Source organism: Polyodon spathula, chromosome 4 (genome assembly GCF_017654505.1).
Source record: "Polyodon spathula isolate WHYD16114869_AA chromosome 4, ASM1765450v1, whole genome shotgun sequence".
Classification (NCBI taxonomy): domain Eukaryota; kingdom Metazoa; phylum Chordata; class Actinopteri; order Acipenseriformes; family Polyodontidae; genus Polyodon; species Polyodon spathula.
Window position 1 is genome coordinate 75,793,790 of NC_054537.1, and position 17,065 is coordinate 75,810,854.

The 17,065-nt window shown below is 38.5% G+C and overlaps 1 protein-coding gene across 3 annotated transcripts; it reads left to right on the plus strand.

Moving 5' to 3' along the window:
* The first annotated feature begins 934 nt into the window (after positions 1-934).
* LOC121314862 (transmembrane protein 170B-like) lies at positions 935-16,828 on the plus strand. 3 transcript variants are annotated; one of them, XR_005950168.1, is made up of 5 exons: positions 935-1,427; positions 7,069-7,239; positions 11,858-11,928; positions 12,556-12,598; positions 15,037-15,122. XR_005950168.1 is itself a non-coding variant. In XM_041248576.1 (3 exons), exons 1-3 carry the CDS (start codon positions 1,271-1,273, stop codon positions 15,165-15,167), a joined length of 459 nt encoding a protein of 152 aa, XP_041104510.1. In that variant the 5' UTR covers positions 935-1,270; the 3' UTR covers positions 15,168-16,828. The 3 variants fall into 3 exon arrangements, 2 of the variants coding, with proteins under 2 accessions (XP_041104510.1, XP_041104512.1); XM_041248576.1 differs by lacking the exons at positions 11,858-11,928; positions 12,556-12,598 and having other exon boundaries at positions 15,037-16,828; XM_041248578.1 differs by lacking the exons at positions 12,556-12,598; positions 15,037-15,122 and having other exon boundaries at positions 11,858-12,445.
* Positions 16,829-17,065: the final 237 nt, after the last annotated feature.

Here is a 17,065-nt window from a genome sequence, read left to right on the forward strand (position 1 = left end):
CTTGACACATGGAGCGAGCAGGTCCTGATAGTCAGAAATAGAGTAAAAAGGCTACGATTTTTTAAACCAGATTCCGGGAAAAGCGGCGACGGCCAGCTTTCAGCACAAAGTACAGGGGAACTAGAAATAGCTTAGGCAGCACTTTTTAGGAGAAAAGAGGGCTCAATTCAAGACAGAGGTCTTACCGTACCAATCGTGACAAGAGAAAATGAATGAATCGGTTAAATACCCTCGGGAGGCAGGACCGAGAGGGTCACCGAGGGGAGATAGCCTATCAGCAGCTTTGATAAAAAGAGCTCAGTGACACCTACCAATAGGCAGGAGTGTATCCCATAACAATGTTTTGGTGGCCATCTTCGAATTGAAATGGAACATGACAATTTCTATAAAGTAATACAGTAGTCACCCATAGTTTGTCATATCAGTATAGCAAAATACGACATTATATTTTAATTGAAAGGTTCTGGAAAACAAATTTCTCTCTCCCACTCCGATCACAATGTGTGCGTACCTAAATTCAACGGCACTGTTGAGCGCTGACTGAACAAAAATGTCACTATTGCACAACACTTCCGGGTATTTAGGCACGCTTCGTTGCATTCGTAAACTAAACGGTAAAATTTGAAATGAGCGGTTCTGCATGTCGGCCTGCAGCTTCAGAATCTAAAAAGAATATTACAGAATCTTAAATACAAGTTTATATTAAATATGTTGCATTACTTAGTTATATATATATATATATATATATATATATATATATATATATATATATATATATATATATATATATATATATAATATGAAAAAGGCGGATGCCTCCAAGCTTTCCCACGCGTATTAACGTCATATTACTGTGAAAGACAAGGACCAATCAAAACGCGAGACTGTTTTTATGCGGTTGCATCCCCAAAACCGGGCCTGTGTCATACATCACACTTCAGCTATAAACATACTCTTGTCTAGAGATCTGTCGTGTATGCCGATATTAGAAACAGCCTCTTCTTCATTGGTTTGCCTATACCGTTGTCTCTCTACACTCCCCTTTAAAAATTGCCACCCCTTTAACTGGTGTGTAGTTGTACTAACGGAATTGTGGGAGGTTTTGGTTTGTGTTTGCCTGCCGCCCTCATGATGGTTGCCAGTCTGCAGTGGCTTCGTCGGAGACAGCGAAAGAGCAGACAGGCTGCCTGTCCCACCCTCACCAACAGAGCTACGGGCAAACTAAAAAAACATCTCAGGTAGAAGCCGCGGCGAAACCACTATCTTCTCAATGTCTTCATCAAAGCCGTATAGCCTGTACAGCAACTTGACAAAGAGTGGAAACCCGGGCAGCAGCGGCAGAAACATGAAGGATTACTCCATCAACCTGTCGGTGCAGCAAGTCCTCAGCTTGTGGGTCCACGGGACCGTCCTCCAGCACTTCACAGGTAAGCTAAAGGCAGCATCAATTCATTGCCTGCACCCACATTTGTTTTAAATTGTACGCAGGTTACCCTTTATTAGCAGGTTTGTGCGAGCTACTTCGTGTGAAATAAATGGGCGACAGGGAGTTCACGCGCGTCCATTTTTAAATAGATAGTATTAAGCAGTGCCAAAGAACTAGAAGCACCTGGTCAGTCTCACTGGAATTAAAAGTGTGATGTGATGGACTCTTCCCAGTCTGCATGGTGTTTGATTTGTATTGACGTTGTGATAGGAAGCGGGGGTAGGGGGCCGGACATAAACAAGTTATAGTTTGTTTTCATGTATTTCTTTTTAGTAACGCTTTTGTTGGTTGAGTAGTATAGGAGACTGCTACTATAACGTCAATCACGCATTGTTATGCATGATTTGGTTAACAGTGTAAATGCCCCCCCCCCCCCCCCCCCCCCCCCCCCCCCCCCCCCCCCCCCCCCCCCCCCCCCACCCCCCCCCTCCCCCCCCCCCCCCCCCCCCCCCCCCCCCCCCCCCCCCCCCCCCCCCCCCCCCCCCCCCCCCCCCTAAAAAAAAAAAAAACAAAAAAAAGAACAAATTTTGGTGGTGGGGTGCCATTGAAATGTAGCTGAATACTAAGAGGCAATTTCAAAACTGCTTATAGTTTTATTTTATGTTCATACTGTTGTGTGTGTTGTCCACTCGCGTTGTTTTTTGCTACCCGCTGTGTGTGACCGGTAGTACATGGTACTATAAAAGGCTTGAATTATGTATTGGGTTCTGACAGATATTCAGAATCAATTCGGTATTCAAGTTGTCTGCTAGGAGTGCAGTTAATGTTTTACTCTGAAACAAGAAGATGGAGTAGTATTGCTCCTTAAGGACTGTATTTTTGAAATAATCGTCGTTCAAAGTTACAACTTTAATTGCAGTGCATTGAATACGTCTTTGAAATGTAACTGTAAAATGTGGTTAGTGCCTTGTGCTGTATTGTTTTATTATTTCATCAGCAATTTGATGGCGTTGACTCGGCAGGATTGTTTCTACATATTTGGGTGTACTTTAAAGATAGAATTGAAAGTCAACCTATGAAATTAGTTTTTATGTAGTTATGTTGGTCAATGTCAGTTAAGCTGCACTGGCAATTTGATTGGCTTTCTAAATCCAGTCTTCAAAGTGCAGCATTACAGATAGATAATGAATAATTAGCAATTATCAGAATTAATAATTCCATGGTGCCCATTTAACTGTTTCAACAATAAGCAAAACAGTAAGTAGTTTCAAATAGTCATTTTGAGTAGTTATTGCAATTACTCCAATATTTATTTATTTTTTTAAAATCTGATTTTAAAGCTCTTGATTTAAGTAGCTTCTCATCTGTTCAAGTAGACTGTGTCAGACACATTAACCAAGCGAGATGACCAATGCATTTTAAAGAATTGAGAACCAGCTACATCTAATGATCACATTTCAATTTTGTGTTGCTGGCAGTACACAGCTGTACATTGGGTGCCACTGGCTCTGACTTCTATAAACTGTCTGATCTAGACAGTGTTACATATGCCTATAGAACAGTCAGTCCTGTAATGTGTCTACATCATTTTATCACTTCTCTATTGTAACATCTGCTTTTTGAGAAGCAGATTGTGGCTAGCACTGTCTTTTTAAACAAAGATAGCTTTAGCAGTGAGGACACAATTTTGTTCTTCTGGTGCTATTTGAAGCAGTGGAAGGTTTACATTGCATTTTCAAACTATTTTAGGAAACAAATGAGGAACTCAAAAAGGAAATGGTCATATGGTGTCACTATAGCCCAGTGTTTCAGCCCCCTATCCCCCCCCCCCCCACCTCAAGGGGCGTTTTGAAGCCAAAGACCCCTTTTTACATCCAAGAAGGCGGGAGGGGGAATTTTAGCAAAAAAGGGGGTGTTTATTTCAAAATGTTGATTAACTACTTGCACAATGTACCAGTGATGTACTTACAATCAGCTCGCGTAAACATAAAGCCAGAAATGCCAATTGTCTCTTTTTTTATTATTATTTTAACATGTAGAATGTTGTCTAGCTCAGTGGTGTTAGACAACCCCCACCCCCCCCTCTGGAAATGAGGTGTGGGGCTCTGTGGCTGAAATGCTCCAACTTCACTCATGATATTGAAAAACTTGCAGCTGGGCACCAAGCTCAAGGTTTACATTAGATCACACATTTTACATACTATGTATCTACATGTTGATTATACCAGGGATTTAATTTATTGTTTTTAGATTATTTCTGTGTAATTCTCAGAACTAGTGGAATTAAATGTAATTGATAATTAAACATTGTTAATTGGCAGTAAGTCTTAATTGTTTTTATTTTCTGTGGTAAGGTGGTGATTTAAGCTCAGCTAATCTGAAGGTTGAGAAACACTGCTATAGACGATAACATTTTGCAGACTGGGAGGTATTGTTGCTGCCTGTGAAATGCAGTGCAATTCGGTGTAAAACTGTAAATCTGTGTCTATTGTACAATTCATAGAGTTTCTCTACATGTCAGCCCTGTTTTGGTTGTCTACTTTGCAATGATTTGTTCTGTATAAACCACCACTGTATATTCTATTACGGGCTTGTCATTCAATGACTGAGTGTAACAAATGTGCCATTTTACATAGAATGGCCTATAGCAGCACGTTTGCTATAGTCTGGTTGAATGTACTGTATTCCTTTTGAATGTAAGATGCAGCCCAAATTTACCACCCTCAGTTTGAGGAAAAAATAAAACCTCAAATATGCATTTACAAAGATACAACCTCAATTACACTGTGTCGTACAAAAATGACAGGGCTTGAATTTCATTTGTGTGTCCTGGGGGGATATCCCCCTATGCAGCAGCCAATCGGGGTTTTTTTTTTTTTAACCAGATAGGTTGCTTTTATGGTGCTGAATAATATTTGTGTAACCTTCTGTGCGCTGATACCCTAACATGAATGGTTCTGAGTTTTAAGAGTTAAAGCGAAAGTCACCGTTTGCAAAACCCCACCAAGATAGACTTTTATCTTTTTTTTTTTTTTTTTTTTTAAACTGTTTACTTACTGTAGTGTACTGAGTTTCTATAATCCTTAAAATATAGTGGCTGAGAGAATAGTCTCGCAGTACTTATAATATCCAGCACTTTATTTATTTATTGATTGATTGATTGATTGATTGATTTGTTTATTTTAACCAGAACTACTCAGAATGCGGCTTAGAGTGCTTTCGTCACTGACACCCACTTCCTTAGATTGTTCTAGCGTTTCAGGCATTCTAAATTGGGTGGAAAATACAGTAGCTTGGTGTGTTAAAATATCACTGCAGGATTTAAAAGTTGCAGATATGCGGGAGCAACTTGGAAAATGTTCAATCCCTTGCTAAAATTCAAGCCCTGACTGACATGAAACAGTGTTGTAGATTATTCACAGAGCTTGTTTATTGTGTTGCATGCTGTGTAATACTCAAGATGGCGCCTCTGTCATACACATAGCACCACTCACTTACAGCATCACACATCCTGGCAACAGCAAGCATGACAACACTCCACGCTTGACTCTCGGTACTACGTCCATTTTCTTCCTGGTCTGACGTCGCCCCCAAGCCATCCGGGTGACAGTCACAACACAAAATGTTATCGTCGTTCATCTGACACCTGTCTACTCTTAGAGTGATAAACATAGTTGTGGAGAAATAGCAGAAGAAAACAATTTATAACAATTTGTGTTGAAATACTTTTCTTTTAACATTCATATTTCGCTGCACAATTTCAAATTGAAATATTTTACACAATAGTTCTTGGCGTAACTGAACTACACTTATAATATCAGCGTGAATTTAACTAATTGTGTCCTGAAAAGATAGGAGGGTGCACAAACTTGCATAAGACTAGACTGGCATACCTAGTGTAAAGAACACGTAAAAACCATATCAAAATAAACTACACTTGCTTTATGCTTTCATTTCAACAAACACGCAAGGCACAGTCAAACACTGTCATGGATGAAAGCAAAGTAAATCCTCCCCTGCAGGAAAAACTAAAGGAGGGGATGCGGATCAAATCAACATTTATTGCTTTAACAAGCATGTGCCAAGACGGGAACTGCCGAATCGCTCACTCCTTTGATTTCCTGTGTCTTTAAAGGGCGTAATCTTGTTAGTGACAGTCAATGTTTCTAGTTGTCCGTCGCAGACCTTTTGCTGCCAGTCAAACTGATGAACAGTCTCTGCCCATCATTGTGAATTTTGCTTTTGCGATTAAGCATGTAGCAACATTAAGCAAGATTTGTAATGAAAATGAGTGTACAAGGTCAATTTAAAATGGATTAGGTGCAGGTCCCAAATTCTAGCAGCAAAGCACTATTCCTGTTGCCTTTTCTATACCCCGCTTGGTGTGCATTTCCTTGGAGGTGGGGGATATAGTAGAGGCAGCCACCCAAACTTGCCTGTGTCACACTAAGGTGTGATGACACTTGGTTAGTACATTAAACTCATATCTATGGGGATTTCATTAATTCAGATGGTCAGACAGCCAATATGTGCTAAAGAATGTCCTTGGCAGCCACTGGTGCTGAGGTCCGCTAATCTCACAATGATCAGAAACCATCTGTACCCAAAGCGTGTGCGTAAAAATTTCAAACCAGTTTAACCCTGAAACGTGCAGCTTCAGGAACGCCCAACAAGCTGCAAACATGCCTGCATTGTCTGTTCACTTGGGTTAAATGCTATACATTGCTATACATGTAAATGTAATGTTTTATAAGACTGAAATGACTCTTAAGATCAGCTGAGTTGTTTAACAGATTTGCATCACTGCCAATGTCAACATTACCTTGCTTTTGTAAAATTAACAAGAACCCGTGACTGATCAGCATAGGGTTATCCATTATATAATGTGCACCTACTTTAGACTACTCTAGAATAAAGATCATAGTATTGTAGAATACTGCTTTTGGGTAAGCAGCTGGCTGGTTAATGATAAGAAAGAAGATGTGAAAAGAATTTCACACTCAAGGTGAACTGACTTAGGAAGTACAAGAGTAAGGTCTGCACACATGGCTTTCTTCAATCTAGTATGGTACACGTACTTGATACACTTGAGCTAAAATGACCCTATTATAGTTTATTATGACAATAAACATATCTAGCCGTTGTGTGAGGTAATCTCATTATAGAGAACTAGGTGTTGGTGTGTGAGTGTAAATATCTCAAAGCCCTTCCTTCAGTCACTTGAGCCATACCGTAAACTTGTGTCTCCAGCCCTGGCGAGTGGTTTCTTCCTCTATATGACCAATGCCACTTGATGTGGGGCCCATACCTAATTCAGAGGTAGGTCTGATGGGGATGGGGAGACTGGGTTGTACTTGTACTAGATGCAGTTCTAAGGTTCAAGTCGTAGAATGTGTAAATTGTAAGCTTCATTTTCAGTTGGAGAGTCTAGCAAGACAGCAGCAGTTTGTGAATACTTGTATATTTCTTAGCAATCCAGTTAGGGTTAGGGTTAGACTTTATTTTTAATTTTTTCCTCCCTGAATGGTTTAAATCTAATGCTGAGATTCAGGAATAAACATGTTGTCTCGAGTGTGGTGGAAATTCAGTTGAATGTCCATGGTGTTGTACTGATGTGCTGCTGCTGTTCGTTGTCCTTGCAGAGATGTGGTACTGGGTTTTCCTGTGGGCTCTCTTCTCCTCGCTGTTCGTCCACGGGGCAGTCGGGCTTCTCATGCTCGTCATGCTGCAGAGACACAAGCAAGGGAGGCTCATCAGCTTCATTCTGGTCAGCGTTGGATTCCTGACCTCTGTCACCGGGGGAATGATAACCAGTAAGTGAGCCTAGAAATAAACTGGTGTGGGTGTTTTGAGGGTACCAGCTTTTCTCCTTTTTAAAAGTTGATTTAAAATTGTTTGGAGGATGGACAGCTTCTAATACTCAAGACTACTTTTGCAGACCCCCCCCCCCCCCCCCCCCCATAACATTCAGCCTAAGAAATCTCTTGCCCAGAACACTAGATGTTACAATTCTGTCATACTGATGTCAGAAGAGAATTGACATCTGTACAGAAAAGTTAAAATCCCAAGATATTTGACACATAGTAATAAAAGGATGCCTCTGTGCTGAAGTCTGATAACTGTACAGTGGTCATAACCTATAACATTCACAGTGGAAAAATGCAATTACTATATAGTCATATTTATCATTAGTCGCTGAAGAAGGGATGACTATTTGTTGATTTCACGCAGATTCCCATCAGAAATGCCAGCTATGTGTTTTGTTTGGTCGTTTTACAGTCAAACCTATTGACAACCACAGCATGGATGAATTTTTTGTCTCTAGTGATCAGACTGCAGAATCCCTGTGTAAAGTCCCATGGTAATCAAAGTAATTTGATTTTATTGAACCTGTCGGTAAGAAAAAAAAAAGTTGGGGCTAGAGAACCATTAAAATGCATAAATTGGAGGGTGGATCTCCTCTTAACTTTGACTGAATCAATATTGAGGACTTCATAAAAAATTGAAAATAAAAACCTTGCCTAATTTGCATGTGGATTTATCAGTAGAAAGAAAAAGTGATTACAGAGGCCCATTGGAATCTTTGAACATTCTTTCATCATTTCTTTATTTAGTTTATTAGTCCCTTTTTAAGTATTCATTATTTCTTTGGGCTCCATTGTATATCGGCGAAAAAGACGATGAATGCAGGTGGCAGTGCAGCTGCTATGTAGTGTAACTAACCACTTGAATCATTCAAGGGACCTGCTAACCTGCTGTAAGTTGGTGAGGAAATAAATTATGTCTATCTGCCAAGTGGTTGGGAGCCATCTGTTTTCTTTAGTGGCAAGAAACTAAATGTTTAACACACCGACTTCCATCTACAATTACAGTATCCCTTGCATCTTGAAAATGAGGTTGCTCAGTAGACATTAACATACCTGATGTATCACATGATACATAGTACAGAGCAGCTTTTTTAAATTGTATTTATGTCTTTCATGAAATCGGTGTAAGAGACAGGATATTGGCACAGTAATACCAAAGATCCCAGAGATGGAAGCCACATACAGTAGGACCGGGAAACAGATTTACAGGCGGGGAAAAAAAAAAAAACGAACATATATAAACATTCTTCCTGTTTGTGGATATTAATACCAAATAAACAATTACCTGAACTGGAGCTAAAAATAAAGCATTGAGTGGTGAAACATAATAAGTTGCTATTGAATGGGGATCAGCTGCAAACTAGTGGTTTGGCAGTGTTCCTGTATCTGTGTTTATTTGGATAGTGGTTCTTTATGTGTGGTCTGGTATGGAAATGTGTGCATCTGTGTTTTGTTTGCTTGTGTATGCTTACCTATGTTAGAACTTCCTTGGAAAGCAGATGTGACAATGGTCCCCACCTCACTGTCTCAGATTCTTTTGATATCAGTCGCATATGGATGCACCTTGAAGTGTGTACAAAGTGTGCCATTTTTAAAGATAAAATGTTTCCTATTTACTGAAGTAGAGGGATACATTTTACAATTTTCATTTTTCCAGACTTGTGGGGTGGGGGTGTAGGGGGCATAGCTATATGACAAGCACAAGTGGGTATCTGCTAGGGATGGGCATTTCCATTTATTTTATTAATTTGCTAAACAGTTAGACTTTACATCAGTGTGCCATTGGCTAAGTAAATAATGTTTACATAATACCAAAATAGAAGTAATGTGTAAAAAGAAAGTCATTGTGGTGTGATTTGACAAGGCTAAAATAATTAACTGGGAGTGTAATACAAGTACAGTGTGCATACAGCCCAGTTTTTGCATAATTTTCAAACAGCAGTTAAAGGCAACATAATGTACAGATTACAAATCAATAAGTGATGTCTTCATTGGACAGCTATAAAAAATGTTTACATTAAGTAAACTGTCATTCTATATGGTACATACCTCCTGTGCCTGTTGTACACTCCAATACATGAGGCCTTATCAATATAGTACAGAATAGACGTTCAATCAATAAATTTAACTAAGTCAAGTTAAAATTTGATTTATTTAATCCTGTCTTTCAACAGTGCAAATATTTACTGTATGTTTAGTGAAAATTTCAACGATTTTAGGTTCGTTGTTCGCTCCTTTGCGGATTGCATTTGGTGCAGCAAGTTGTAACGGTCAGTCGTGATTTACCGGAACTTCCGCTGCTGTGCCAGACGTACTCTGTCTCAGTCAACAGAGCCCGAGGTCTGTGGCTGGGCTGCCCTCTGCAGGAAGGTGGCTAGGGCCAACAACATAAATACCCAAAGGACTCCCAGACTATTGTGTTGGTATATTGTCCTGATTTATTTTCTAAATAGCTGCACCATACCTTAAATAAAAACATGCTCTGTACACAGAAAATTAAACCTTGTAGTGTTTAATTTCTAGTCACCAAATAGTTTTGTTTTGCATGTTATACAGCTACAATATTAAATATATTGTTGGACCATGATCGAAATAGAAGCACTTGGTATCTGGTAAGGAAATTCATTATTATAAAAAATAAACAAACTGCAAACACCCCTCCCCCCCCCCCCCTCCCCCCCCCCCCCCCCCCCCCCCCCCAAAAAAAAAAATCCCCCCCCCCCCCCCCCCCCCCCACAAGGCAGTCCCTCCATTCACATCAAGGAGCTCAACAGATAATTAAGTGTAGTTCCTCGAGTTGTCTATTATAACTGTTGACATGGGGACCCTCTGGTTGAGAAAGTCTTAAAAACAGAACAAATAATATATATATATATATATATATATATATATATATATATATATATATATATATATATATATATATATATAAGACCGGGTTTCCCAAGCTTCTCTTGGCTTGCATTCCGCCAGAATCCCTGTCACTAGTTTGATTTTTGCTTCTTGAAAATGCCAGAACTCGATTGCAACGTTCTGAGAACTAACCGTTGCAAGTTTGAAACAATAGTTGTTAATGCTATGGATAATTAGATAAGATATTATATTAATATTCTCACCAAAGTAAAAAAAAAAAAAAAAAAAAAAAAAAAAAAACCTGCAGTACTGCTCTGAGCCTCCTGGAGGTGCTATATCCCACTGCTGACACCAAGTGTGACAGGCTGGCGAGTGGATAGAGGCCCAGAGACAGACTGCAGTTCAAAAAAAATACTACTTTTATTATAAATAAGCACAAAGTAAAGACACAGAACAAGACTTACAAAAATAAAGGTTTCCAGGTTGGGCGATGCCTTCACTGGATCAGAAAATACAAAAAAAAAAAAAACCCACAAAACAGCAAACCAAAAAACACAGCAAGCACAAACACCAGCTTGCTTCCTCAGCTCCCTCCTCTCTTTAATAGGAAGCTGAGTCCTCCTTTTTTGTCAGGTGGCTGGGTGCTGATTGATCGTTAATTACTGTAATCAACCCCAGCCACCTGAACACAATAAACCCAGGCAGGTAGGGGAATTTAACCCCATCCCTGCCAATTGATAAAGGGCAGAGCTCTGCTCTGCCACACCGAGTTTTAATGGTTCTAGTAAAAGTTAAACATAGCATTTACGTTGGTATTGATGGATTGCCACTGTTTCAGATCTTTAGTTTACTCTTCATGGTATGTGAGCAAATACTTTGTTTTGCTGGATTAAACTGTTGTGATTAATAGATTGTATGCTTGTATGTGTTGGAATTCCATGAGTTGCTAGACCCGTAGTCTTTTTGTCTGGTTTTGTTGTTACAGACCACCCCCCCTCCATGCATAAATAAACATATTTCTTTTGACTATTAGCCAATGTTTTTAGCCAAATGGATTGTTGCTCCACTTAATTTGTATATTAGTATTCCACTCAATATAATGCATCTAAAATGTCACATGGATAGAATCGGTAAACTGTAAATTAGTGCCTACTCTGTTAAATAGTGTATTTACTAATATTTAAATTGTACAGTTCATTGAACTATTTCACTGACTCAGGTCTGTCTTTCACAGTCTACATTTGAACATAAAAATTGTATTTTTGCACCAATCTGTCATTTTGATTCTCCACTCCTAGTTTCCTATACAGTTCACAATACATTTCATTATAACCTTGCACTTTTTTATGGGATTATGAGAACCATCTATGTGCATGCACTGGTTTTAAATGTTCCAACACCCTATAAAAATGTTTCTTGCATGTGTTCAGTCAAGGGCATAATGCAAGTAAAATACATTAACAGGGAATTGCTGCTACCTGACCTTTTCAAAAGCCTGAGCCTTCCTGCATTTAGCTTTTGTTATGATTCATTTTAGTTGGCTTGTGCTAGTCCATTTCAAAACATGTAATCCGCAATGACAGATGGACGTAATACTAATTCAGCTTTTTTTGCCCTAAATATAAGCAATGTAATACTTGGTGTGTGTTGGATGTTTGGAATAATACAAAGTGCTGTTATTTGTATTGAAAAAGATTTATATTTACTACAGCATTGATGGCTCTTTGGGTGTTGACGTCTAAATGCAAGCAGTGGGACCAATGATTTCGCTCCAGTGGTGTGGTGAGTGGTTTGACTGCATAGTGATGCATCGGAATGGGCTCTTGCCAAAAGCGAGGTGTGATGTAGCAAGTGACAGTCACAAAATAAAAGCTGGATGAAAGTTAATTTAATTCTGTGGAGTCTGAAAGCCAGATACTGTATCCCCATCAATTTTACACACACAGTTGCCTTCTACAATTCAACTACATCCAATCTAAAGAAGCCAGTAACTGTCAGTGATGGGCTTGGTTTGAGGGTGGCATTCTAATACAAATCTGACTGCTTTTTTTTTTTATTGCTCAGCAGAGGTATGTAAAAAATAATACAATAATTAAATAAGGGAAGCATACAGCTCTAACGCAATCTCTGCTTTGGAGCACAACGTTTTTTTGTTTTTGTTTTTTTTTTCACTATTACAAAAGAGAATGTTTTTGAGAGAGTTGAAATATGCAAATCAAAGTTCTGCAATGGATCAGACAAGATCTCAAGATGTCTAACTATCATGAATGATACAATCCATTGTAATTGTCCAGTCATGTGCCACACAATCCTTGAATAAACAGCAGCCTACCTGCACTGCAGCAGTAGACAGCTGCTGACACTCTTCCTATAATTTTTTTTTTTTTTTTTTTTTTTCAGAACACTCAGAACACTCTGGGGCACATTGTAAAGTACTGGAGAAACCATACAAGTTTGTTTTATTTATTTATTTATTTATTTAGTTATTTAGTATTTTTTTTTTTTTGGGGGGGGGGGGGGGGGGGGGGGGGCGGGTTGAACTATTTTTGTATTATTGATTCTGCTTAGATACATGTATACAAATGGGGTAGTCTATGACCTGACTGACCTTGTAATACTCCCTGAAAGTTTTTGTTGAAAAATATTGATGTTTGGGCTAATTACAAGACATTGTTTCACTTGAGTGATTGCAATGACAAATGTTTTATTCTCATTGTCTTTATAAGCAATAATGGACACTACTCTCTTTTTTGTTCTTGTTTAATCAAAAAAAAAAAAAAAAATAGAAATATAATAGTTCTTCACTCCATTATTATCAGTAATAAAAAAAAACATACCTGATACATTTTAGTTCCTGAAACAGGATCTGCTTATATTCACTCGTTTCTTTTTGGTATTTATAAATGTTGCAAAAATCTCTCTCTCTCCTGTTTAAACAGAATAAATGTTCTAATATAAAAATAGTCAAATACATCTGATTGACTGTGTTTCCCCGTTTTTTTTTTTATCTGTAAACAAGTTGCTTTGTCCTGTTTTTGTCTGTGCGTCCTGCTGTGAAACGTCTCTGCTCTTTATAAACTAAATGCCTGTCTCGGCGATGAAAAACAATCAGGCAGTGAAGTAAAGTTCCTCCCCTGTCCAATGATAAGTGTTAACAAGCTGTACTGCAAAGTATGGCGGCCCAGTAAGTCAAAGAATCGAAGTGCATTTATCGAGGGCCAGAGTGACACTTCAGTATGACCGTGTTTACATGATCACAGTCTGAAAGGTTAACCCGTTCAAAGATACAGATCATGAGATGCCATTCCCCTTACATTATGTCCATAGGGGTGTTTTACTAATGCAATAATATGATGTTGAATGTTTTGTTTTTCTCTGCTTCAGAAATGTGTGCCTGTTGAAAATAATTGATTCAACAATATTTAGCCAATTTTTACAGTGCATGCAGTTTTGGGGTGTGTGTTGTTTTTGAGAACATGTAAGTTGACCTTAGAGTCCAATTAAGATCAGGGAACTAAATTTGAAGAGTGCCTACTGCTTTCTTCAAACAGATGTACTGTGGGATGTAATCCTATTTTGCAAAGAAATAAAGAAGACCAGAAAAATTGCTGTACTACTACTGTAGCAGTTAATCAGACTGAATCATACAGATATTACACCTGAAATGATTATAATTACAATTTGTGTATTGGGCTGAGCAATGGCAGTAGACCTGGCAGTATTTATACCATGTAGGGTTGATTTTATATAATTGACTCCCACTAGTCATGGATAGAAAGTTCATCAATTACATTACATAGCCTACATTTTGGCACATTTGTTTTTGTAACATACTAAACTTTTATTAGCACATGTTTTTTTGATGTTTTGCTTTCCCACAATGGAACAGAATTTGAACTTCACTTCATACCTGGTATTTATAGTACCAGAAAAGGGGCATGTTGCCAGCCTTTTGTTTTAGTTGTATTAACTCCAGTAGATTTGTTGTTCCAGAGCTGAACTCTAAACTACCAAACAACAGGTTAAACATGACTTTCATAGATGTGTTTTTATTCTATTCACATCTGTTCTAGGTTGTGTTGTTTTTGATGCTTTTTTAGTTCACTGCTGGAACCCCTCTGCCCTGCTGGAAATCCCAGGGCAATGTTGACTTGTCTGTTTGGGAAATGTTTCTTCAGCTTGTTGAGCAGGACTGATACACCAATATAAAGTAAGCACAAGGATTTAGGGCAGTGGATGTAAATAGGTAGGTCAGGAGGATAGGTCAGGAGGATTGCCAGGACAGGGTATATTGATACCAGTCTTCTCATCAATGCACTGTAAATTTTGACAGATAATTGGATGGATTAGTTGGCTAATTGGCCAATAGTAACTTTGTATTGCATTATCATGGACATGACAGAAGCCCTGCATAAGTGAGCTGCTAAGTTTTTTCCTGGTGCACACATTTGTTTTTTCTAGGAATAGGCACATATTATTGTTTTGGGTGAGGGAGGGGGATTCTGTAAATCTAGTAACGGGTTTCAGAACCTGCATCTTCATAACCAGTCAGGTCCCCCCACCCCCCCCACCCCCCCCAATTTTATTTACCTATGGTTTTGTGTTATCGCCAGTGTGCTGAATGCTGTATGTTGGAAATGTTTGTTTGGTTTTGAAGAAATTATTCATGGACATTTCACATAGGGGGCTATTGTACATCACACTAACCTGATTTTTCACAGTACTTTCACTGGGCTGAGCTATCAAAGGCTGTTTTTTGAAAACTTTCTTGCTTCTGATTGAATCACTTGTTTGATTTGTGATGCTATTCTGCATGCTGTGGCTTGTGTAACCATTGTCCTGCTTTCACTCTTCTCAAAATATCCACTGATAATGTTGCTTTCCTTCTAGGTGCAGCAGTGGCGGGGGTGTACCGGGTTGCAGGCAAGAACATGGCCCCCTTAGAAGCCTTGGTGTTTGGGGTGGGACAGACCGTGCTCTCTATCATCATCTCAATCTCAAGGATTCTCGCCACACTTTGAATATTGCAGTATGTGGAGGATAAAGGCCTTTGATTTAGAACTAGCAGGAGACAGAATGGGCCAATAATCCACACTGAGTGGCTGCCCGGTCCAGTTAATTCAGTGCTGCCTGGTGTTCAAGCTGTTGCACTATTGCACCTTATGTGCCTCGGTCACTGTTACAGCATTGTGAAGCCTTGTGACAAAGCACTTTGTACATTTAACAATCAGGTTGATCTTTGCTGACAGATGGGGACATTACCTGCTGTAGGTGATGGGTCTGTATATACAGAATTCAAGAACTGTTCTCCGAGTCTGTATTAAATGTGCCAAACGTAACTTTTTAACATGTAATAAAATGAGCAATCTTATAAGAAAGCTAAAATGAAGTGCTATGAAATGCCATTTTTGATTTAATTCAATATTTTCCCTACTTGTTTGCATAAGGGGTGTACAACTGGATTTGAGTAAGTGTGATGGGTATGCTTATTAATTATTTTTTTAACCCTGAAAAACTCTTTACTGTGCTGTGGTGTTGTGAATATTAACTCTTCCGAGGCATATAGATTACCGGTTAAAACAGAGATCTCTTGTTGCCATATATAGAAGATGAAGTAACTTGAAGCATATTTTGTTGCACTTCCCATGGACAAGTTGAAGAACCATTTTTTTTCCTACTGCTTTTGAAAGGTCATAATATTGATTTTATTTTTTCAGTCTACATTTTGAACAGATTCTTCTCTATTTAAGGCTCAAGATATATATGATCAAGACTGAAAACACTGAAATCAAAAAGTTTATAAACTGAAAATTCCCAAAGAAGACTTTTTTTTTTCCTCCCAATTCTGCATTGTTGGAGCATAGCATGTATTCAACTCTAAAACCATTGTTATTGTCCATTTCTTTGAATACACATAAATCAAACCGGCATGTTCTGCTTGAATAGAATTGACATCAGGGGCATTTCTTTAATCTGTTCTGATACCAAAGTAAAATGTCACTATGCCATTTAAAGTCTAGCCAGAACCACAACACAAAACCATAATGCTAGAAAGTGTTTTTAGAAACGTGGTTGTGGCCAAAAGTATTGGGGTATATTGCTTAAATTTCGGAAGGGTAAGTGAAATCTGCAAAGCAGAGTAATGCTATAAGCTTGAAACTGCCAGCACAGAGAAATTACCATTTGAAGTGCAAGCAAATGAGAAACTTTAGAACCTTGCAGTGAAAATGAGTACATGACAGGATAGTATAATTCATTTAATTTATTAAGGAAATTCTGAGTGGGAGACCCATGGAATCCAGCTGTTGCCCAACATGTATTGCAGTCAGTGAGCCCCTTTCCTTGGTGTGTTTTGTACCTGCAGCTCCAATCGTAGCTTTAAAGAGAGAACCAAATCTGGCAGAAATGTTGTGGAAGAGTAGTAATTTAATTCATGGTATATTTTGCCAATTTTTTATTTTTCTAAATATTATACAATCAGTTTGCAAATTTAAAAGTAATCAGAAATCAATAAACAAATGGTGACTGGAGGATTACATTGGCTTTTTTTCTGGGGAATGTGAAGGAAATAACTTTTCCATCTAAATTATGTAATTTGTGAGGCACAGACAAAATTAAACGTGTGACTACCAATTTTTAAGGGTGGTATTTTTTTTTTTTTTTTTTTTTTTTTTTACTTTATCTGAACTACAGCACAGGGGCACTCTGCTCAAATATAGTTTTGGAATCAATTTACTTTGTGCTTACTCTAATGCTATTCCAGCTATAATTGTGGGAAGAGACAGTGATGGCTGCTAGTTTCATTTTTGCATTCTTCTGGTTTTACTGCTGGGGAAACAAAGTACACCAGAAAGGGTTAAAACAAATAATAAAAGACAGATCTAATATCTGACATATTTGAAACTGAAGTCTGTGTTTC

Bases quoted from the DNA above. Each gene is read 5' to 3' on its own strand.
- LOC121314862 (XM_041248576.1), top strand. From the start codon at position 1,271: ATGTCTTCATCAAAGCCGTATAGCCTGTACAGCAACTTGACAAAGAGT. The intron at 1,428-7,068 runs GTAAGCTAAAGG...TTGTCCTTGCAG, and splicing joins CGTCCTCCAGCACTTCACAG to AGATGTGGTACTGGGTTTTC. The intron at 7,240-15,036 runs GTAAGTGAGCCT...CTTTCCTTCTAG, and splicing joins CACCGGGGGAATGATAACCA to GTGCAGCAGTGGCGGGGGTG.